Source organism: Rhagoletis zephyria, unplaced genomic scaffold (genome assembly GCF_001687245.7).
Source record: "Rhagoletis zephyria isolate East Lansing unplaced genomic scaffold, Rhagoletis_zephyria_1.1 Rzeph_scaffold_00112, whole genome shotgun sequence".
NCBI classification, from domain to species: domain Eukaryota; kingdom Metazoa; phylum Arthropoda; class Insecta; order Diptera; family Tephritidae; genus Rhagoletis; species Rhagoletis zephyria.
The window spans coordinates 416971-441834 of NW_016157196.1; the positions used below are offsets into that span (position 1 = coordinate 416971).

Here is a 24864-nt window from a genome sequence, read left to right on the forward strand (position 1 = left end):
GTTCTTGGTAGAGTACTCTAACTTGGTATGGAGATATATCAAACCAATCGAATACTCATGGAGAAAAATTTGGTTATTGGAAAAGGGGGCGTGGCAGCCTCCCATACAAACCGAATTTTCCTTATACTGCATATCCGGAAAAGTGTTCATGGATAGAGGTACTCAACTGGTATGCAGATATATGAAAGCCAATGCATACTCACTGGAGACAAATTATGGTTATCGTAAAAGGGGGCGGGGCACTTCCCTACAAATCCGAATTTTTCATCTGCATTCTCTTTGGAAGTGTTCATTGGTAGAGTACTCGAACCTGGTTATGGAGATATATACAAACCAATCGCACTACTCATGGAGAAAAATTTTGGTTATTGGAAAAGGAGGCGTGGCACCTTCCCATACAACCGAATTTTTCATACTGCATACTCTCTGGAAAGTGTTACTGATAGAGTACTGGAATTTGGCAATTAGGGTGTCCCTATCCAAAAAAAATTTTCTCTATTTTTTTCTTTTAGATCTTTTGGTATTTTTGTATAAAAATCTAATATATAAAAATATCGTGTCACGGTGTTTGTGGTCGAACTCCTCCGAAACGGCTTAACCGATTTGAATGAAATTTTTTATGTATATTTCGTAGGTATGACAATAGGGTGCAAAGTATGTTTCATACCGCTAAGTGAAGGGGGCGTGGCACCTCCCATACAAACCAAATTTTTCACACTTTATATCTCTGCGAGTGTTCATGGTAGAGTACTGGAACTTGGTATGTACAAGACATATAAAATCAATCGCATAGTCATGAAGAAAAATTTGGCTTATTGGAAAAAGGGGCGTGGCACCTCCCATACAAACCAAATTTTTCACACTTGCATATCTCTGCAAGTGTTCATGGTAGAGTACTGGAACTTGGTATGTACAAGACATATAAAATCAATCGCATAGTCATGAAGAAAAATTTGGCTTATTGGAAAAAGGGGCGTGGCACCTCCCATGCAAACCGAATATTTCACACTGCATATCTCTGGCCAAGTTAGAGTACTCTACCATGAACACTTCCAGAGATTTGCAGTATGAAAAAATCGGTTTGTATGGGAGGTGCCACGCCCCCTGAACCTAGCGGTATGAAATATACTTTACATCCGATTCTCATATCTACCAAATATACACAAAAAATTTCATAAAGATCGGTCCAGCCGTTTCCGAGGAGTTCGACCACTAACACCGTGACACGAGATTTTTATATATTAGATTTAGTTCTTGCAACAGAATTTTTCGAAAAAATTTGGCAGTAAATACAAGTGAAATAACGCTTAGTCGTCATAAAGATGCCTAAATAACGTAAAAAGTTTGAGTATTTAGGAGTGGCTTTTAACTATCAACTGATATCCAAATGCTAACCGGTTTAAGAATGAAAGAAAAACTTAAGCAGGGATCACACGATTTGTACATTTGTACATCTTGTAGGTCAGAAAGTGGTCTCGTTTAGAAATTTTTATCGAGAATGAGTTCAACTCAATAACAACTTTCCAAACAACGCCATTCTATAACTGTGAAAATATAAAAATCTGCGCAAATGTAGAAATCGATTGATCCCTGCTTTAGACCTTTTAAATGTTGTAAATGCCAACTTATAAAATTGAGGTAATCTGTGTGTATTTGCCAACTATGGCAATATTTTATAAAAGAATCGTACTAGTCCTGAATCGAGCAGAAAGGACGTTTAATAAGTAAAACGAATGTTTATTTTCAAAAATCGACTGAAAAGTGGTTGAGTTTCTCAACTTTTCACACTGTCGGCGGATGGTTCCGTGCACAGAAATCGACGCAAGTGGTCACAGCCATTGACCAAGGAGTGGCCAGAAGTAATTGTTTGAGATACGGTTCAAGCAGCTCACGACGTCCAGATATTTTTAACTATCTATCCTCTGGGTAGCGACCAAATACCCGTTAGGGAGCGAGCAAATGTGAGATGTCGAAAAACCACACGTACGCTGGATTTGCGTTCTCCTATTGAAAAGTCAAAAACAGCTTATGGCATAGAAGCGGGGACAATGAAAACATCCGATAAGGCGCCAGTTGGAGTATTCGAGAGAAAAATTATGCGCAAGATTTACGGGCATTTACGCATTGGCGACCCCGAGTACCGCAGACGATGGGACGATGAGCTGTACGAGCCTTACAACGACATGGACCTAGTGCAGCTAATTAAATTAGAGTGGCGTCGCTGGCTTGGCCGTTTCCTTCGAATGGACACCGACGCTCCAGCTCTGAAATTATTCAACTCAAAAAACCCGCTGGTAGTAGCAGAGGAAGAGGGAGGCCCGCTCCCACCGCAATGGAAAGGCCAAGTGGAGAAAGAGTTGACTTCACTTGGCATAGACAACTAGCGTGTTTGAAGACTTCGTAGCCGAGTATTGCCATACACCCTGGAGGACGAGCATCCAGCCACAATCCGTATCAAAGCGACTTTCTTCAAGATCTCGATTTCAAAGCCAAGGTGGGTAGTGAAGGGATCTTTGTTCACACTGTCGGAAAATTCTGTAGTAGGTTTAAGCATAAAAACATCCATGAAGCCACTTGGCTGTCTCCAGATCGAAAAACGAGAAACCAAAGCGATCATGTTGTCATAGACGGAAGACACGCTTCCGTTGTTTTAGATGTTCTCGATGCAGCCAAGATACGTACCCATTTCTGTGCACTAAAGAATGTGCGCCTAAAATGCAAGGAAAGATTAACGTCGAAAAGCTGCAATCACAACAGATGGCCAATGCATTCGCTACTCGACTCTCACACTTGTTCTCAGAGACCACTCTTCAACAAATCGACATACGCAAGCCGAATTTATGCAAGGTGGTGTTGTAAGATCAACTGATTTCTTCGCCTTACAGGTATTTTGTTTTTGCGTTAACTGATTTGACAGCACACCCATCAATGCAAAAACAAAATACATGTAAACTTTGGGGCGAATTGAGATTTGACATAGCACCCGTAATACAAGATACAGGTGGTTGGTGTTGTAATGTAAATTCGCCATCAAGACCACCTTGTATTAATTCGCCTTGGACATACGTGAGCAGTGGACACAAGTTTTCTAATCATTAAGTACTGCCGTCGAAGAAGTAGTCGGGTTCCAGCGACCTCGAAAGAACTACTGCTACGATAGGGAGTGTCAAGAAGTTGCAAAGAAAAAAGACGCCGTCCCACAGGGCCACGCTGCAATGCGAAACATGAGCTATGTGGGACGATTATAGGGAACTGAAGAGAGAAGCGAGACATATTTGCCGCAATAAGATGAGAGAGGCCGAAATACGTGAGTTAAGGCGGATTCAGCGTTTTTGTTCAGAACTTTTCTTCCGTGTGGTTGTTGTTGTGTGGGAGAGCAACTGAGAAAAGTTTGGAGCGCTTTTGGGTTGTTAACTTTACTTACTTACGTTACCTACTTTAGTTCAGAAGTAGAACGATTATTCCGCCATTGGGCGATTTACGGAAGGTTTCGACACCAGGGCGAACTCCTGTAAGAACAATCATGGTGACCTAGTGACCGAAGTCCAGAAAGTACTTAAATTATGGAGGGAACACTTTCCCACCCTACTGAATGGTAACAGCACTGAAAGTTGTTGAGAAGAAGAACCCGGTCTTTTAGTCGATGATGACGGAGTCGATGTCCCAACGTCGGACTATGACGGAGTACAAATAGCGATTGCGCGACTGAAAAACAACAAAGCTGCTGGAGCTGATGGCCGACAAGCTGAGCTATTCAAGTGTGGCGGCGAGGAACTGAAGGTGCGAGCATCAACTCTTATGCATAAACAAAATACTGACGAATGCCCGACGACTGGAATTTAAGTGTGCTCTGCTCATTCCACTAGAAAAACGACCCCGCCATATGCACCTCCTACCGCGGGCGAGGGAATTGTGTGAAAGACTGAAACCCACCGTCAACGAACTGATTAGGCCTTATCAGTGCGGCTTTAGACCTATAGAATCCACCATAGGAAAGGTATTCACCTTACGCCAAATATTGAAGAGGATTCGCAAGAATTGAATCCGCAAATACAATATATAAGTCGATTTCATAGCCTGTTTCAGTAGCACGATAAAATTGTCTCCATGTCGTGATGCCTGAATTTGGTATATTGTCTGTTTAAAATAGTGTTAAGCAATACCAACAGCTGTGATAGAGTTGGGAAGGGTATGAAAATGTCATCAACATCATCGATCAAAACAAGCCCTATGTCTGTTCTGCTTGCTCGGGATTAGATAGGGAAGAAAAGCGCGTGGGTTTGGTGGTGAATGAGGATAAAACGATGTACCTCCTAAATCAAAAAACGGTTAGTCTTGACAACAAGTGCTACTTTGGACTGAGTAGGCGATGGAGAGGTACAAAATCACACTTTTATAAGTCACTCGGTCACCGGCGGTGAACAATTTTTTTGAGCTTGAGGCCGTTTTTGCATGAAAATGGTGTGTAATAAATCTCAAATGAAGTGAATAATTTTAAATCCTATTCTATTTAATATAATAATATATAGGAATTAATAATATGAGCAATGCGGTATTTTCCAATACCATCCACATTGATTGAGTCGGAGCGAATATTTAGCAAGGCTGGGTTCATTATTTCCGAGTGAAGATGTGCGCTCAAGCCGAAAACCGATGATATGATTCTATTTATTAACAAAACTTTTTTGAGAGGCGATAATCGCCCGCAAAAGTTGACTTGCTGTCTACTTTGAGACAAGCGATTTTTGAGTCACCATTTACACGAGCGATTTTTCTGGAGCAATGTTGAATCGCCTAGAAAATCTTCTCTTGTAAATCCAGCTTTATTGGGTCGTCGAGCGATCTATTAAGAACTGCTTTAAAATTAATATCCACTTGAAGTTTTAAAAGACCAACCAATAAAATTAATTTCAGAAAAACGATCTAACTAAGAATGGTTTTAACAAAAATTGCATAATTACTGAAAATATACATTTTTCTTTTTTAGTTATTTAAAGTGCTCTTCAGGTTCTTAATATGAATATAAAGTGTACTAAATTTGTTATTCTTAATTCTATGAATTATATGTTAAAAATAGTGTAGCCAGTACTGGCTTGGATAAATCTGTGTGGTTTTCGATACTTTCGAGGATATATCGATGGTATCGACTATCGATAGTTTGACAGCTGTATTGGATAAGGGTGAGCAAATCCGATTTTTGGCAAAAAATGCCAGTTATGCGGTTTTGCACAACGACGATATGCTGTTTTGTACTTTAAACGACGACATGAGGAATGACAACGTGGATTTTTCGTCGGAGAAATTCACTCAATACACTTTTTATATAAACAATAGAGATTACGAGTATGCTCTTTGACTTCTACTCGAAGATGTTACGCTCTCTGCCTTTGTCTTGTGTAATTACATATTACTCACTTTTTTTCCTTAATTTTTATCAACATTAAACTTAACTTCATTACATGACTTGCCATGGAGAAAATCAACCGAATGTGCTCCAAGTGAAACGAGTTTCTTAGCATTGTTGTTTGCAATGGCGCTATTTCATTGGGGTTTTTGGAGCTTTGCTCGCAGAGCCACAAAGTGATCACCATTCAGTTGAGATCTGCTCGTCGATCGCATCGGTTGTTGGCTTTCAGTGGTACGCTTGTGGTACGCGCGTTGGAAATAAAATATATTTACTAACTATACACCCGCATTTGGTAGCAGTTAGTTGCATTCATCCTTTTATATTGGTTTAACTACCAACTTTGGCAGGTGTTTAACGCATTTGCATACAATTGAAGTTGCTGGTGGATTTTTAATTGAATGCAAGTACTTCGTAGTACCTGACAGGTAATTATGACGTGGTTATTAAGTCGTATATAAATATGTATGTATGCATATGTCGGATGTGCATGCGAGTTCGTATAACTATTGTTTGAATGTATGTGTATGGGGATTTGGAGCAAGAAATTTCTCTATCGCCGGTTGTGTTAATGGGGCGAAGGCCAAGGCATACTCATTACCAAGAAAACAACAGAACAATAAAAGAAAGAAACGAAAAAAGAGCATTCCTATAATTTTGTTGTACATACATTTATCACCAAATAAATCGCGTGATACTACAGGAACTAAAAATTGATAGCAAATGCATTATAAATTAAAAAGGAAACTAAAAATTAAATAATTATGAGAAAAACGGCGGAAATCGTACTCTAAATACGTGAGCAATGGTGCTAAATAGAGAGTGTAGGAGCGCTCAGAGAACATTACGAGCCCAAAGCAATGAATACCACTAACAGTGTTGCCAGAATTTTTTCAGCGATCAAGCTAAATGGACATAACTAGTTAAAAATAGCTAAATAAAAATTTTAAAGGCTAAAAAAAAGCTAAAAGTGTAAAGGCAGCTATTCCTATATTTTATTAAATAGTTTTTTTCACAAAAAAAAACAGCAAAATAGTTACATATGTATTTCTTACATCCAATAACAAATTAAAGGTTATTTGCATAATACAAAAGAGTAGGTACTTTCAATAAATAACTTTCTGATTAAAAAAACAGATTTTTGACAATTGCTCAATTGTAAAAAATTCTGGGCAGAGGCTGCTCTTTTGTGAAACTGCTTGAGCTTGTATTGTCTGCCTCGATAATACTCCGTTAGGGTGAGAGGGCATATCAGCTTTCTTGAAAAATCTATTGAATAGTAAATTTTAATTATTAAGTTCGATAATTTATAGCTTTATACATTTCCATATTTCTGCGGTTTCGCAAATATTCTACAATCTCGACGCCAACCGAAAACTTTGCCAAAAGTTTGTAAGTGATGAACATACATCCCTGCAAAAATCGCGACTACTCCATGCATGCATGTAAAGAGTACTCCCGAAGGACCAAGGAGTACTCCAAAATTAACCACAATTCATATAAAAAATATGGTCCAATTAACATTGCGATGTCCTAGGGCAGGACCATATACTCCATCTGTGCATTACATCAGAGTAGCACAAAACTACTCCCAACATACTCCAATGACATTATCGTTATATTTTTTCGTTTGTACACGCTTTTGTTCTTCACTTCGCAGATGCTTTTTTTGAAATTAATAAAAACCAGAAACAAAAATTAAAAATTACATGTTGCCTCTGACGACATTCGAACCCGAACATGCTGGGAGCTAAGAACTAACAGCTAGCATCTCTACACGTTCAGCTACAGCCAGACATGCAAATGTACTTTCAAATGCTTAACTTCAATCACATGTCGTTAAAACACGAGCAGTGATCGGGTAACAATAAGCTGGTGCAGAGACACGAGTTGGTCCGCTACAGCATGACAGAGGAGCACTTTTGTAAGTACTCCAATATACCACAAATAGACTACATGGTCCAACGATTTTTGCAGGGATAGCATTGCAATAATCGATTACTTGTCCCCTCAAACAGAGTTAAGGGCGCATACAGTATAGGAACCGTGTTTATTCGTAAAATATATTTTTTTAGATTTTCCTAACCTTAGAAAAAAGGTAGAAAAAGCTAAAAGATTTTCGGAAAAAGCCAAAAAAAAGCTAGCATCTAAATTAGAATTTTTCTAGCTAAACGGCGAAAAAACAGCTAAATCTAGGTGGAAAATAGCTTGAATGGCAACACTGATCACAAATATATATACAAACATACATACATATATAGAGTGAAATTTAGACAACACCAAAAAAACAGCACAAAAAACCCGATAGCGTCTAGAAAATTTAAACATATAATATACATATAAACATATAATATACTGTACATACAAATTTGTATATTTCTAAAACGTGGTCTAATCACTGAAATGAAGTAATACATATATAGCTGATAATTTCTTATGCCAGCGAGGCAAATTCTATTGGAAATCAGTTTTTCATTCTCAAAATCGCCTAACGGCAAACAAGGGAACAAAGTGGCATGCAAACGCCAATTCGTTGAGAGTCATGCTTAGATTTTCTGTTAAGGAAAGCAGCAAATGTCTGGAAATATAAACTAATACTAGGTTCACATATAAGTAGATTATCCTCATTTTTGAGCTTAACACCCTAATCTGTAATTATAACAAGAGATTAGCCATATAAAATTCGTCCCTTGTTAATCTGTAATTATAAAATAATCTCAGATTTAACCGATAACTTTTCGGTGTCCATCCTAGTTTTATCGATTGTTTTTGCGAAAGAGAGGAGAAATGCCAAATGTAAAAGTAAANTTCGCTAACTACAATGTTGCACTAGGGATGGAAAAGCCGCACGTAGGATCGATTTTTGATCTCGGAATCGGAGACGACTTTCTGGTATAAAAAATTCAAAATTTATCATACTAAACTTGGAGCTGTTATAAAATTATGTTTAATATTGAACGCTTCTTGCTGAATGCCGTTCACTTAGATATTGTATATTGCCATATTTTCAACATGCACGATAATACTAATAAATGAAATAATAACACTTCTGCAAGAGGATAGTCAAACTTAAAAATTAGCTACCAAACTTAACTTCAAATACTTAGTAAACAAAAGTCAAAAAGTTATCGAGTGGGAGTCGATTCTAGTCAACCGGAGGTGACTGAAGTCGATTCCAAAAAGTCAAGTTTTTTCAGCGAAAAGTCGATTTATGACTAAAGTCAGAGTCCAAAAAAACGCCTAGCATCAAATAACACCCCGTAACAAAATTTAAAAAACTCGCGTAACAGAATTTCACATAGCACATTTTCTGGGCCTTGTTGACTGTATACTCAAAATCCCAAATACAACCTCAAAATCTGGATTATAGTATTTTTCCATTTATTGAGTTGCTGAAAAGAGGATTTCCTTATATTTAATAACAGAAAATGACTGGACTATTGCCGCATCTTTAAAAACAAATACTGAAATTTTTTACTGAATTTTTTTATTTTAGTTGAATTTTAAAGTTGTTTTTCATATTAAAGCATGTTCACAGTATCGTAATCTATGGCTCATTTGTAATTTATAAGATTTTTCATTTATTATAACGCCTACTGTTGAGTAAATTTGAAAAAAAAAAAAAATACCTAAGTGTAGGCAACCATTTGTTTTTTGAAATCAAGTACAAAATGTGAACGTACTTGGTTTGTGTGAAGTAATTTTATCGAAACAAATAATTTATGCTGTAATGTGAACGTAATAGTACGCTGTTATGTGTTGTAAGATTTTAAAACTACACAAAACAGAGTACGAAAATATGTCTGAAATAAAGAAGTCTTTGAAAAATATTTGGCGAGCCTTCTGTAAACGCATATCTAGGTGCCATGATTCCTCCAGATTTAGACGCGTCCTGCTCCTTGGGGATTTATCAATAATCTGCTGCTGGCTCCAAGCAAAGCTAGTTGCATTGCGTAAGGGTGAACGGAAGGCGGTAGACGTGACTTTTATACCGGAGGCTGGCAAAATCTCTCACATATCCTCCAAGTATTTTAGGCCAATCAGTCTATCTTCGTTTCTGCTAAAAAAAAAACCTTGGAGGGGCTGAATAATCTGCATAATAGAAAAATTTTCCATACAAACATACAGCAAGGGTGGGTTTGTCGACACCAAGAGAAATGCAAACATAGGGGCCTCACACCGAGCTCGTTGCTTCGTTAGTAGGGAGTTTTTTCACAGTTTAACGTTATCAGCGAAACAAAAACAAAATATACCGGGGCAATTTTCAAAGCATAATATTTTTCGATAAGATACTTTATGAGACTCTTTCCCACTATTGGGGGCATTCCGCTTTCTGATAGAGTCAAGTACTTATGTTTTGGTTACAGATGGGCAGCTGTGCTGAAAGCCTGATTGGCAAAAGATGACGCCTCTCTGCTAAGGTTATTTCCTGGCTCCACGAAACTATGATTAAGCCCATAATACATATATTAACGAGACCTTGTCTAGTGCAATGCGCTAGAAAATAATACTCTGGTCAGAAAGCTGGAGCGGATAAAGCGCCCGTGGACATCAATCATGCGTAAAACTGAATTTACATGAGGCGATTTTCCAGGTGATTCAACATTGCTCTGGAAAAATAGTGATTAAGAAATCGCTTGCTTCAAAGTAGACAGCAAGTCAACTTTTGCATGCGATTATCGCCTGTCAAAAAATCGCCTCATGTAAAGGCAGCTTAAGGCTGCTGCAAATAAGTATTCGTTTTTCCATAAGCATATTAAATTACCTTTAGACTCAAATTTAGTCGGCAGCAAAGTAGTTCATATTTGTCGAGGCACCTATAGCTGGACAAAGAAAGCATTTCGTTTGTACATATTTTTTATCTGTAGGGGGAATATTTTTACCCACACTTACATAACTAAAACTAATATGATTACAAGCAAACTAAGAAAACTCATGCCTCTCAATTCTCTCACACTTCCGCCAGAATATTTATTCAAATGCTTTTTGTAATTGCTTGTAGGTACATATTCTTACCGGCTGATCCCGTTCTCAGCTCTTTGTTTACTTGGTGATCATTACGAGAAACGAAAAAATTAATAAAAGTGCGTCTATTTTCAGCAAGTGCTTAAGTACTTACATTTGTATGTACAGTTATTTATTTGCTTATTGAACAGATTTTTTTTTTAATTTTATGTTTTTATTTTTAATGATATGTATCTCATTGGCTTTCGAATGGATAAACTTAAATAATTTGCAAAATGTACATACATACATACATATATTAGGGTGGGCCACTCTCCATAGCACAAAATTTGGTACTGTTTTTTTATCGGAATTATAAAATCTATTATATTCTTATGGCCTTATTCATAAAAAATAAAGTAGGTTTAAAGAGCTTTATAAATTGGCGTGTTCATACATTTTTCAATTTATAAACCTTTTATAAATCTACTTCATTTTTTATGAATAAGGCCATTAAACTTCCGCAAAAAAATATTTCGGAAAAATATTTAGATTTACGTAAATAAGCTGCACCGATTTAAAAATTCCCCCAAAAATCGAGTTTTTTATTAATAAAATTAGTTTTTAAAAATATTTTTTTTAAAACATCAAATTAGATGGTAGCTTAAAAGTATGAATACTTAAAAATTTTTTAAATTTTATCAACGGCATCAAAATAGCGAGATTTTTAGAGATAATTTAAAATCGGTATAGCTCGCTTAAATCTTAATATTTTTCTGAAATAAATATAAACATACATCATATATGTACATTAATATGCATTTTTTGTTTTGCAAGTTGCCGGCATATTTACGCCCTGGTCTTCAATTAAGTTTAGTTCACAACTAAGTGATTAACTAGCGTATCTAATTGGAAATTTTTTTGTATATAAATATTAATATAGTTATGTACATAAATGCATACAAATAAATGAGCGTGTGCGGAAGCAAAAAGAGATCTGAAATTAATACATTAACTATCTGAAAGGTAGAAAACATCATTAGTCAATAGTCCTAATATGCGATAGCCACTGAAACCTACACTTTTGTTTTTGGGTAGGTTTCGCATAGAACAGTAAATCAAAGAGGTGACTGAGAATCTCCAAGTGCGTTTTTCCACGTTTTCATTAAGCAACTCAATTTGAGGATATCCATTCGTATGCCAGAATACAACCAGCCTTTGGGTTTATTTTATTTTTTGGTTGCAATTAGCTATCTGGATCATTGTTTTTCTAGGGAACAATATATTTTACACCATAATCGAAAATTCGAAAATCAATGCAGAAACAAATTTCTAACGCTTTTCTTGTTAAACTTTATACATACATCAAAATTTTCCGTCCATCTTTGTAACTATCGTGATGTACTTACATGAAAACTAAGAGGTTTTTCACATATGTGCATTAGATAGTACCTGAAAAAAAGTTCGCCGTAATTTTTATGTACACTTTTCGTCATATAATCAGCATTTACAGTCGGACCTTAAAGCATGATATGTATATGTTTTTGTCTCGAGGGGAAAATTTTTTGTTCCAAACAACATTGACCTCAATCACCCACCAGATCTCAATTCTTTTCAACCTGACGTGGCGCCTTAATGTCAATACAGTAAAGCTGGCGTAAAATCTTTAAACTTTTGCTTGGGAAGTATTTCGATTCAAACGCAGGTTTTTGCCGAAAGTTGGGGTCGCCTTTTTACATTTGTCGTCATATCTTCGGTATTTGCAGTCGGATCTTAATGTGTGGCATATCGATGTTTTTGTCTCGAGGAGAATTTTTTTTGTTCTAAAGTTCTGTGAAGTCAGGTATCCCGTTTTCATCCTGATGTAAATTGAAACCCGCCAAAAATCATTTTGCAAAAATTCCTTAGACTCCGGCGTGTACGGCGCACTTTTTTTCTTTCCTTGTAAGGTTGGACGGTCTAATGTATATATGTAAATTTGTGTGAATGTTGTTAATATAATCGGATATATGTATGCATCAATGCATTTCTCCTCTCACGTCAAAATGTGTGCTGCTTATTGGTTGTGGTCGTGAAATTACTATTAGAACATTTAAATATCTAATTTCCGAACAGTGAAAGAAGTAATACAACGGAGCAAGATAAGAAAATCTGAGATGTATCTACTACATATATGTATATATATTTATTTGTGTGTACGTATGTATGTCTGTTAGTAAAACAATCAGGTCAAATTAAAAGAAGAGTTATGCTAAAGAGAAAACAAACAAAACCCGAGAACGAAAGCTAGTATGAACGAACTGACAGGTGTACATACATAGATACATACATATGTGTGTCTTATGAGGTCAGAGACCTTCTTAGAATACAAATATGAAGAAAGACGAAAAAGACTTATAGTTAAAGAAAACAAAAAGTCGTTTGTAGCAAATCTGCATAATTTTTTATATTTTTCTTGTGAGTCATTTTCTGTTGATTCGTTTGTTTTAATAATTTTTATTCATTAACTGCGTATATGAGGCCATGAGAGCAGTAGTAGCCTAACCCACATTTTGTTTTTTTCTTTTTGTACTTAACTTCTTAAAATAGTTTCAAATGTGATAAATTTTAAAGTAACGGTCGCTTAATTTGATGGTACGTTATGTAGCTACATATATACCTTAAAGTTAAGGATTAAGCGACTTTTATTTTGAAATGTATCACATTTAAGTCTATTTTAAGTAGGGAAATACAACAAAAAAAATTTGGGTTAGGCCGCTTCTCAGTAATTTTAGATAGTAGTTTCCGTTTCTCATAATCCCAAATTGGCCTGAATTTTTTGTCTGTGAGTTAATGTAAATAACCTATTGAAGCAACGTAGCACTTTCACCTACCAGCAAATAAAGAAATGTGCAACGCATAAACCAGTTGGTCTCCAGCGGTCACTGAAGATCGTACGCCCCAGGTAGTCGAGCTCTTGATAGCGCCAAATATAAGTCAACGAGAGTTTTCTTAGATCCGTACTCTGTGACCTTTTACTTGGCAGAACATTTTTTTTTTTTTTGAACGAAGTATGATTGATTGTGTTAAACACTGGAGGCAAGCTCCACAGATTTTCTCGATCTAAAACCTTTGTCTGGAATATAATTCAGTTATAAGATTGTATTTTTATGAGAAACTGTCTTTCGTGGCAGGAATACCGTCGAAATATTGTCTGCTGAGGGGCGACCGCTGTTAGAAAACTTTTTTTGGTTTTTATTTTTTGTTGCTGGGTTGCCCCGTCTTGAGTCCAGGCACTGCATGGTGGTAGCGTGCACTGCTAACCACTACACCACAGCGGCCGCCAGTCGGGTAAAATGCCCTTAATCCATCCTGCTTCTTCGATTATGGTCGAGTAATTTTGCTGCAAAATTCTCCAATTCGAAGTCTAATGGGGCAAGTTCATCATAATTTACAAATCAAACGTTGCCGTTGACCTCAGCCGCGGCTCGTTATGTAGAGAGTAGGCATGCGTTATTTCTTGAACAATTCGTTCGCTACGAGGCGATAGCACAATATCCCTTGTATATCCTATATGTTCATGCTTGCTTTAGTATTTTTGCTTCCTATGTTAATTTTACAAAAATGCAAAAATTAGACCCAAAAATTAATTTTGGAAGAGCGTGAAAGCCATTTCTTATTCTGCACGAATTTTCACGTAGGTAAATGATTTCAGAGCATAAATTTACCAATCTTAAAAAAAATATAAAAAAATACCTGCACTCTTCCTTTGGAAATTACCCACATACATACATACATACATATACACATCGTGATACGGTCGAATGTAAATACACAAATGCTTACATAGAAATTTGTTTCAGTTATAAAAACTAACTAATGTTAGATGCTTTCTTACAGTAATTAGGCGTAGTAATTTCGTAGTGCAACTTAAAAACTTGCAAAGTTTTTAGTCTATTAAACACTGTTAATTGTATGTATGAAGGTTTATTTGTAACTTTGCTGCCACAAAATTAATTGGCCATTTTCTCAGCATTTCCGAAAAATTTTTCCTTCCTGTTGTATTAATTTTTTTTTCAACAAAACGCTTTCATAACTAACTAATTAATTATATTATATCTAGTGTCAGTGTGCCTTAATTAGCGCTTAAAAAAGTTTTCTACCAAATTCATTGCACGCCACTTGTTCCCTATTCATAATTATGAATATATGTATGTATATTTACTTATAAGTATATTATGAATAGATGTAGTCATATCTGTGCATTTGAATACGCAATTGTATTACAATGACCTATTTACTGAAGCGGTAATGACTACTTTAACTGAGCTGCAAATACAATAATTATACATAATATGTATGTATCTTTTTAATTCAATTTGTTATGCCATTTCAACACTTTCTAATATAGTTTTTTCGATGCCCGCTTATTTGGTTCATTTATTTAGTGAATACCCGCGGATTTGCCCAAACAAAACACCCACTCGAGCATTATTCATAGTCTCTGCGCGGTCATCATTTCGTTCGTTTTTTACAAATACTCTGCCAAAATTTTGTAACTAATAAAAAAAATATGGCCAAAATCTCCAAATATTTCAAGTGGCGATTTCACTAACGCACAATCAAAGTTGGTAAATGCGTTGCGCATGCGTTTCAGGCTTTTATTGGTAAACTTTCTTTGGATGGCGTATTTGAAGACAAAAGAATTAGATACATACATGCATACATAGATGGAAATGATGAATAAGAAGAAGATGAAGAAGCAGTAGAAAAATTCAATTTCACAATTAGCTATACCTCCTCAATGAAAAATAAAAATAATGCAAATAAAGCGCAATTGCGTAACACAATGCAAATTTAAAAATGCGTTACGTACATACATACATATGTGCATACATACCTACATTTAAACGTTAATGCTGTAATGAAGACTCACTTACGTGCACACAAAAATATGTATGTATATGTGCATTTGTATCTACTTGCACATCCGTATGGTGTATACTACTTGTTTACAGTGGGCGGAAATTGTAAAAATCTGAAATATATATAAATTTTAGGCGCTTAAAGACGATTTTAGACTTCAGGGATTTTAAAAAGAGATTTTTTAAGATATTCTAGCACAATTTTACAGTTTTGAATTACTTTCTTTTATAATTATGGTTCATCGCAGAGCTTTAATCAAATAATTACTTAGATCGTACTTTTCTTCGTCTTGAAAGGAGTCCAGCATAGCACGCCAGTCGTGCCTCTTTCTCCACCGAGTGAAGCTAAGTACCCCCTTTCCTTGATCTTTCAAAAAGGAAAAAAAGGCTTTCCTCTTCCTCTGCTACCACAAGTTGTGGTACATACATATGTATGTATATTACTAATTTTTTAAATTTTACTCAGTAACCAATTGACTCAATATAAAATTGAAATAGCTACACAGTGCCCACTTCTGGTTGTTTATTAGTCAGATCAGTTAGCTGGGTGTTGCATTACCGTAGACATTGGACGCCAGACTGTAATCGCTTTTTCATTGCTTTAACTTTGGCTTTTGTTAATGATTATGCAACTGTGTTGGCCATCATCCGGGCCGGGCCGGCCGCTCGTCTGCAATTGCATACATAACGCAATTTACGAAGAAAAGCTACGAGTAACTATGCATAATGCAATGCGCCAAAATGTGACCAATTCCAGCGAAAACTCGTTGGTGATGTGAATAACAAATGATTCTCATTGGCATGGTCGGAATTAGAGATGGGCACGGGCGGAACAATTTGACTTCGGCACGAGATCGTGCATGCAGCGAATTTTCAATTTGGTTCGTGTCGGGTCGGACGTTAATGATTTATTCTCCGTGCATGATCTTGTGTTTGTTTTTTCAGAGAAGGAAGCATCGAAAGCCTAAACCCTGAACCAGTCAGTGTGAGACTTTAACCCACTAAACCTCCTACCGGCTATGTACCGATCTCCCCAGTACCACCGTTAAGTATTTCGTCGGGAAGCGATTTGAACACTAGGCTCTACGTCCGTTACTGTTCACATGATACCACCCACCCACTGTTTATGTTGATCTGGTGTTAAACTGATCCACCCATTTTGATTGTCCTGCTAGGAAGTTCATATCTAAGTACATAAAGTATAGTCCGGATATATCAATTTAATGTCACTTATTCGATTTTTAAAGGCTTGCCCTCTTAATTCCGTGACTTCTCAAGAAAACTGGCTTGTTGCACCTAAACTGTAGCGACTAAACTGCAAATTTTGGCTGCGCCGGAGGTATTTTCTTACTTCAGCAGAGAAATGGCAGACGTCGTTCTATGCTTCCTCGATCGTTAACATAATCGGTACCATATTTTCTGCTGCTATACAGGTGCCAAGCTTACTATTAAGTGCGGATGTCATGGAGTTGAAGAGGAGTACTGCTCGCAACAAGGGTTTTGAACATTTAAAAAGCGTTGCCACTGATGACTTGGGTTAAATAGTAGTCTACTGTGCCGTGTTGCTTGCTAAGCCAAGTGCCAATTTTTGGTATGAGGCAGTAAGTTCACCTGCCCGTTGTTGTTCTGTCCCACCGTATCTTCCACTGTGCTTCAGTACGTGCTTAAACTGCGATGTGTACTGTGCGTGGTTGGTCTCGGTTCGCATTTCTGTATTCCAAATGATCGCGGAAGCAAAGTCGGTGATCAACTAGGACGCCGAGATACTTTCCATATGGCTTGGACTCTATGATGCTTTCACCTACTCTAATTTCTACTTTTCACCGTTTTTTCGACTAATAATAAGAGCAGCTTCCGTCTTGTGGGCTGGCAGCATTAATGAGTTTACCCTTAGCCAATGCATGATCGTGCGTGCTTTCTAATATGTGTTCTACATTCTTGGTAGGCCGGGCCGGGCCGTGCCAATATCTGATTTATTTTTAATTGCTGACGGTGTTACGGCAAAAATTTAGATATCAATTTAAAGTTTAAGTAATATAATTATTTTGTGTAGAGAAAAACATTTTAAAAATATAGAAAGATAATGGGCCGTATGAATAAAAATAAGCAATTGCGTTTTCTTAAAATTTCAGATATTTTACTCAATTTATTCAAACAAAATTGGAGTAAAAGGTATGAAATTTTAAGAAAAAGCAATTGCTTAGTTTTTATTCATACGGCCCAATATTTCTGTGAACAGTTTTACATAATAATAATAAACATTTTTATAAAACAAAACTATGTGAGTTATTATTCTATTGAGGCCGATATATTTTTCTAGGATCATTGGAAACGTCCTAGCCTGAAAGAATTCATTGATTATAAGCCATTTTTTTCCTACATATTATTCCTAAGGCAAAATAAACGTTCGATGCACGACCGCTTTAAATTCTCGTAGAGAGGGGAGATTCATGGAGGATCATTACTACAGCATATACTAAACTCGGGGTTCGGTCGCATTGCTGGATTTTTATACCCGAGCGCACTTGTGCACAAGGGTATATTAATTTTGTTCACATAACGGTTGTTTGTAACATCCAAAACGAATCGAGATAGATATAGACAAATGTATACATAAATGATCAGCATGAAAAGAGAAATCGATTAAGCCATGTCTGTCTGTCCGTCCGTCCGTCCGTCTGTCCGTCTGTCCGTCTGTCCGTGTACACGATAACTCGAGCAAAAATTGAGATATCTCAACGAAATTTGGTATGTAGGTTTCCCTTAATCCAAGGTAGGTTGGTATTGAAAATGGGCGAAATCGGACTTTAACCACGCCCACTTCCCATATAACGGTAATTTCCAGAAATACGAAAACTGCGATATTTTAGTAACTACTGAAGATAATTCACTCAAAATTGATATTTACAATAATTTTTAGACGAAAAATAAGAATATTATAAATTTTTGGAAAATGGGCGTAGCCACGCCCACTTATGGTTACATGTGTATATCTTGGTAACCGCTGCACCAATTTCTTCCAAACTTGGCACAGTTGTTGGCCTTGGTACAGCATAAAAAACCGCCGAAACTTTTTAAAATCGGACAATAACCACGCCCACATCCCATATAACGGTAATTTAGAGAAATACAAAATCTTCGATAAATCAGTAAATATTGAAGCTAATTTATTCAAAATTGATGCTTGCAACAATTCTTTACCAAGAAATACGTTTATGGTAAAATTTTGGAAAATGGGCGTGGCACCGCCCACTTATGATCACATATAAGTATATCGGTAACCGTTCTACCAATTTGTACCAAACTCGGTGTGGTTATTGTGCTTGCCACATATAAGCAAAGCATTGAAAATTATTGAAATCGGACTAAAATTACGGCCGCTTTTCAAATTACGGTAAATTTCAGAAATGCTTGAAACTGCAATATTTCGAGATTGAAGGACGCTAATTTACTCAAAATTGATACACCCCGGCTTACCATCTAGCGGTAGGTTTCGGAAAGGTGAAAAAACATATATTTAATACTTGCACCGGGTATTTAATGTTCGGCTCCGCCCGAACTTAGACTTTCTTACTTGTTATTTATTGTTTTTTTTTACGTGGTCAAATGGATATGGCAGTTCGCTCCATTGTGTGTATCTAGTAAATTCACTGATTCTCCAAGTAGACTATTTTCATAAATATCTCATTTCATTAATGCAGATCTCTTCCTCCATGACCCGTCGATTCTAATTTATTTTGGTGGGAGGTTGTTAGAATTGCACCTGAGGAGTGTTATAAGAAGAAGAAGAGTACGATGTATTTTTTCTCTGATACCTTGTCAAATTTGGTTTGTAGATAAACCAGTTTCGGCGTTGTATGATTTTTGGTTCTGAAGAGCTTATGCAGCGAATGTCTTTTGAATAACCTTCCCCTTAAAAAAATATTATATTTAATGGTGGATATTTTTTTTAAATTATTTAATAACTTGAATGAGCAAAAATTCTCACAAAAAATAAACATATTTGGCATATTTAATTTAAGTATATACATATGTAATACTATTTTAATGTCGCGTGTAAATTTCACTTTACGTCGACAACAATTTCATCAACATCATTTTGTTACACTTTCTTTGCAGATAAAAGCAAAACCCACACAAAAAATTCAAACAAAACAAACAAAACCCATATACCAAAATGTTGAAATTCGTACTTATTGCAACGTGCCTTGTGTTGGCGTCGAGCGTGAGCGCTCAAGAACTGAAAGTCGATGTCGTCAGTACGCCGGAGGTGTGCGAACAAAAGTCGAAAAGTGGTGATATGCTGACAATGCACTACACGGGCACGCTGACGGACGGCAAGAAATTCGATTCGAGGTAAGTGCACAAACGAGCAAGTCATAAGCAATGAAAGTGAAAGTGCTTGCTGGGCGCTTGAGAAATTAATTTAATTGTTTGTTTTGTTTTTTGTTTTTTTAAGCAACATTGAAACATTTTAATTACAAATGCTATTTACGTGGCTTATATTTTAAGTATACATATTTATGTACATACATATAACATAAAGTGCATACATATGCCACTTTTAGTGGCGCAATGACTCCCTTCGAAAGCTGCGCCTGCCACCGCGAGCTGCAGTGCAAGCTCAATGTACTCATAAATTAGGCGTCGCTATCAAAGAGATAAGCAAATACGATAAGCTTACTGCCGGGTTTTGTGTTTGTGTTATTTATAACCGCTATACACTTGACGTTGATTTTTATAATACAATTTTGTTGTTGTTTGTTGCCATTGTAATTATGCGCATATGAGAGTAAATATTTTGGGGCTTTTTGTGTTTGCCGGATGACACTATATACATACATACTACATATGTACATTAGAGTGGTCCAGAATTGCATGTGAAAAAGTAAAGTCGGAATTTTAATGCCGCCACCCCCTAGGATTGTTCTATACCGAAGAAAATATACCCCCATTTTTTTTTTTTTTTTTAAATAAAAAAAAAATAGGGAGTGCTCAAAGCGCTCAAAATTTTCCATGTATTTTATATGGGGAAAAACAACTTTTCGTAGAAATTGTGTAGAATTCTTGGGAATTAATATTTTTCAATCGCAAAACTCTGTATCTCTTCAGGAGATAGCCAATTTTTTTTTTACCATTTTTTCAAGGTAACTATATTTTATAGGTCCGCCAAAACGCCCAAAAAATGTAATGGGGGGACCAATAAAAAATCTTTAGTATTAAAAAATGGTTAAATAAGCAAATGGGTATTAATATTGGAAGTCTTCCGAAGAAAACCTTAGTTTTCCACTCGAAGAATATTGATTTTCAAGAATTATACACCATTTCTACGAAAAGTTGTTTTTTCCCCATATAAAATCCATGAAAAACTTTGAGCGTTTTGAGCGCTCTCTAAATATTTTTTTGACTTCAAAATAAAAAATTGGGGTATATTTTCGTCAGTATAGAACAATCATAGCGGGTGCGGCATTAAAATTCCGACTTTACTGTTTTTGGACCACTCCAATGTACCTACATACATGTAGGGGTAGGTATGCAATTTGTCCACCGCAAAGTGACTAATTTTTTACTAGGCCACCCAAGTCATTCTATTCGCATGTCTTTTTTTTTGTGAAAGCATTTACGTGGCATAGATAGTTATCATATCAAAGTTTGTGCGTACGTTGCGCATTTGGTTTTAAACAAAATATATACATACATACATTCGCATAAATATTATTTGGTTGCCACAAAAGTGCGAAAGTGCAATGTACTGCCACCGAAAGCTGTTGTCGTCGAAACCCAATTAACAAACATTGCTGCCTCTTTCTCCGGCCACTTACTCAGTTACGCGCTGTGACGTACTGATTTATTTGCCCCTCGTTGACTTAACTGTAACGCCGCTATTGTAATTAAATTACATGCTAACAAAAAGACAACAACAAAAGGATACCACTTTTGGTCTAACAAATGGTTGAGAGTGGAGAAAGGTCAGGAGGCAAATGTGTGTGTGTGCACGAGCATATGTTGAGTGGCAATAAATCGGCTTTACAAAATATGAAGACGTGGCTTTGTATGTTGTTAGTAATACTACTACACAGATGATATACCATTTTTCAACCAACTATGGAAGTTGTCTTTATTTAGGAGCCAATAAGGATTTTCTTCCATATAGCCTATATATATACATCTGCGCATATGCAGATTTCGCATCAACATTGAATATCAGATTTATCCACTTGAACCAATTTATTATCACATACAAATTCTACTCATAACTGCTACTAGTAGTTATTAAATACTTACAACTATGTATATAGTGTATAGATTAGGAATACGTTATTAAATTTTTGTTTTCATTATTTTGGGACATTTTTGATGTGGGTCTTATGTGTTATTTAACACGGACTTACACGAAACAACACTGCAGAGTTCATTAAATGTTGAAAAATACGCTGCTTTCGCGATAACACTTGCTTTTAATGAAAGCACCAGTATACATATGTACATATACATACGTACATAATTATGTATCTGTGTATGAGTTGTAGGAATAAACAGATTTACATAAACAGTATTGGCCAATACAATAGCACCCCCATTTCAAAGTGATATTGTTTGCATTCATTTTGATTTTCAAGAATTTTCAATTAAAATACAGTTCAATCTCTAAAAAAACCCCATATCAACCCAAGTTTAAAACTTTGTAAGACTACAAAAAAATGCAACAAAATTTAACCCAAATTTCAAACTTATTTCTAATTCAATTTTCATCTGATAATGTGCAAGTTTTAAGTGGCTAAAAATTGCCGTTGATTTCACCGAAGGTGTTGCGGGTTTCTTCCATATACAAAATAAATTGTGTTTATTGTTTATATCGAGGCAAATACGAAAAACAAAATTCTAAAAAAACCAACGGCAATTTTTAGCTACTTCAAATTTGCATATTATCAGACTAAAATTGAATGGACTATATTCTGAGAAAAAATTTTGAAATTTAGGTGAAAATTTTTTGCATTTTTTCGTAGTCGTTTACAAAGTTTTAAACATTGCTTTATATTAGTTTTGTTAGAGAATAAACTGTTATTTAATTGAAAATTCTTAAAAATAAGTGGCAAAAAGTATCACTTTGAAATTCGAGTGCTATAGATATGTCCAATACTGTATAACCACTTATGTATGCATTGATGCCCTGTCTCGAAAGTTATCATCCACACGAATGCATACATAAATAAAAATCAAAGAGAAAAAACTAAGTACGTTTCTGTAAGGAATCTCTATAGTGACACCGAAAAAAGTGTTTCCGTAAGCATTAATCGACAAAATCTGGAACAGTGGGAGCAATGGCATGCCAATCGACAAGTTACAAATGTATGTGTTTGTGAATTTTGAGTATGGCCCCTGCAGAAAAAAAATTATCAATTGATAAAAAATAACCAACTTATAGTTAGCTCTTTTGCAGGATTTCGATAAATACCTAACTTCTAATTAGCTATGAAAAAACTAACTGTAAGTGAGTTGTTAAGTCGTGCAGGAGTCATGCAGACGTTACCGGGAGTTTGTTTTCTTTAAAGAAGCTTTTATTTAAATATCCTCATACAAAAATTACTTTGAATACAATTTTTTTCTGCACTTCGCAGATGCTTTCTCGAATGCGGAACAAATATAATAAAGCGCAAAATTTTACATTATCATTTTTATTGATTTTTATGTCCAAAATATAAAAGGTTACAACTATTTAACTGCTGGGTAGTTATAAGTTAGCTATAAACTAACCCCGTTTCCTGCAGGGGCAATCAGCAGCGCTACAACGAAAGCCACGCACGTGCCCGAAATTGTGTAGAAGAACGCCTAAATGGAGTTTTAAAAAACGTATTTGCTTGCCGGCCTGGCGCCCGCTGTGGTGTAGTGATAAGCAGTGCGCGCTTCCACTACGCAGCGCCTGGGTTCAAAAATGTAGGAAAGGTTTTTTCTAAACAGCGGTCGCCCCTCGGCAGGCAATGGCAAACCTCCGAGTGTATTTCTGCCATGAAAAACAGCTTCTCATTAAAATACAATCGCCGTTCGGAGTCGGCGTAAAACTGTAGGCCCCTCCTCTTTGTGTGACAACATCAAGGCGCACGCCACAAGTTGGAGGAGAAGCTCGGCCAAACACTAACATATGTGCAAGCGCAAATCTATAATTATTATTATTTGCTTGCCTTTCACAAGACCTGGGGCTAATGGTTTAATCCCGCATTTGCTGAGTCTAAAATTAATGCGTGTGCTGTATGCTTTTCGCTGTTGGTGTTGTGCATTTTCTCTATATAACGCTATTTTACATGCCATATGGAAAACAAATTTCTTCAAAGTTTTTGAAAAGCTAAATTTTTCAATTCACACTAAATTAGTTCAGATAGTGAGCTTAAATTGGCAATCCCATATTTTTATATATTTTGAAATTTATTTATTTATGAATTTTGAAGTTTCGAGAGAAGTGCTTTTGAGTATTAAAAGAGATTTTTTTTTGCAAAACTATAAACAAAAACTTTCTATTTCTCTCGGCACGGTCACCTTTGATCTCGACACTAAAAGTACAGCGTTTTCCTAAATTGTTTATCTTTTCCAAATAAGTAATAGGGGGCTAAATCTGAAATCTGACACTGCTTGATCCCAAGGCACTGTCGCTACAACCTCGTTTGCGGACAGACCCACATTGGCCTGTTTTGGTGCTCGTTCATCCACAGAGGTCCACTAAGCTCATAAGAACAGAGGAATTGTTAGTTCGTTTTTCTTTAACGACATTTCAGTTATGTATGTATTTATGTAAATATGCACATTCTTGCTGAAAGCTAGTAACTGCAGATTTTCACAACTGATCGCTCTATTAACCTTCCCACTTTAGAGCATTATTATCAAAATATAAATGTAATATCCAGCGGAAATTACTCGTAATGATTGAATTACTCAAGCAAAGATTTTTGATGCATTCCAATGGGCATTATAGTTCACATGCAGAGTATGTGAAAATATGTTTTTTTTTATAGCCAGAAAAACTTGTATGCTGCATACCGCTTGTCGTACACCACCCTTTGTACAGGACGAAGGCAACCATATGTATACATAATCATACTTGGCTATATATATATATATGTATGTTTCAATATGATGACAAGGTACTTGCTCCTCCTAATAGTATATTGCTCATACGAATACATCAAACCACTCCGATGGACCTGCACGACCTGCTCTACTCGAAATTCAAATTTAGTTAAGCAAAAGTGAATAAGGCCAAAAAATAAACAACAGTAACAGTCAATTGCCATAGTTTTAACGGTGATGCAGCTGCTTTAAGTGCCCGTGGACAACCGGTTGCTGTCACCATAGGTGGTGGCATGCAGCATTTTTGGCAACTTTGTCAGCGACTTCAACATCATCAACAACAACATCGGCATCATCAGCGTTCGAATAACCAGACGCTCCAATAACTTGAACAGTGTCGCCAAAGCGTGCACTCAGCGTACAGAAGAGTGCAAGTCGAGGCAGGAACGAGTAAGTTTTAGAGGCTAGGACAGGAGTGGGCAGCAACAGATGCAAAAGTGAAGTAACAGCGGCAACTAAAGTAGATACACGTATGTAGATACAAGGCGATGC

General features: G+C 36.2%; 1 protein-coding gene across 2 annotated transcripts in view; it reads left to right on the forward strand.

Annotated features, from left to right (window-relative positions):
• The first annotated feature begins 5756 nt into the window (after window positions 1-5756).
• Fkbp14 (peptidyl-prolyl cis-trans isomerase Fkb14) overlaps window positions 5757-24864 on the forward strand; it is a 48586-nt gene continuing 29478 nt past the window's right edge. Inside the window, exons 1-2 of one of the 2 annotated variants that reach the window (XM_017634179.1) lie at window positions 5757-5832; window positions 19372-19608. In XM_017634179.1, the coding sequence (XP_017489668.1) occupies window positions 19430-19608 (179 nt within the window). In that variant the 5' untranslated portion in view covers window positions 5757-5832; window positions 19372-19429. The remainder of the gene's footprint in view (window positions 5833-19371; window positions 19609-24864) is intronic. The other variant, XM_017634186.1, reaches the window with a different exon arrangement.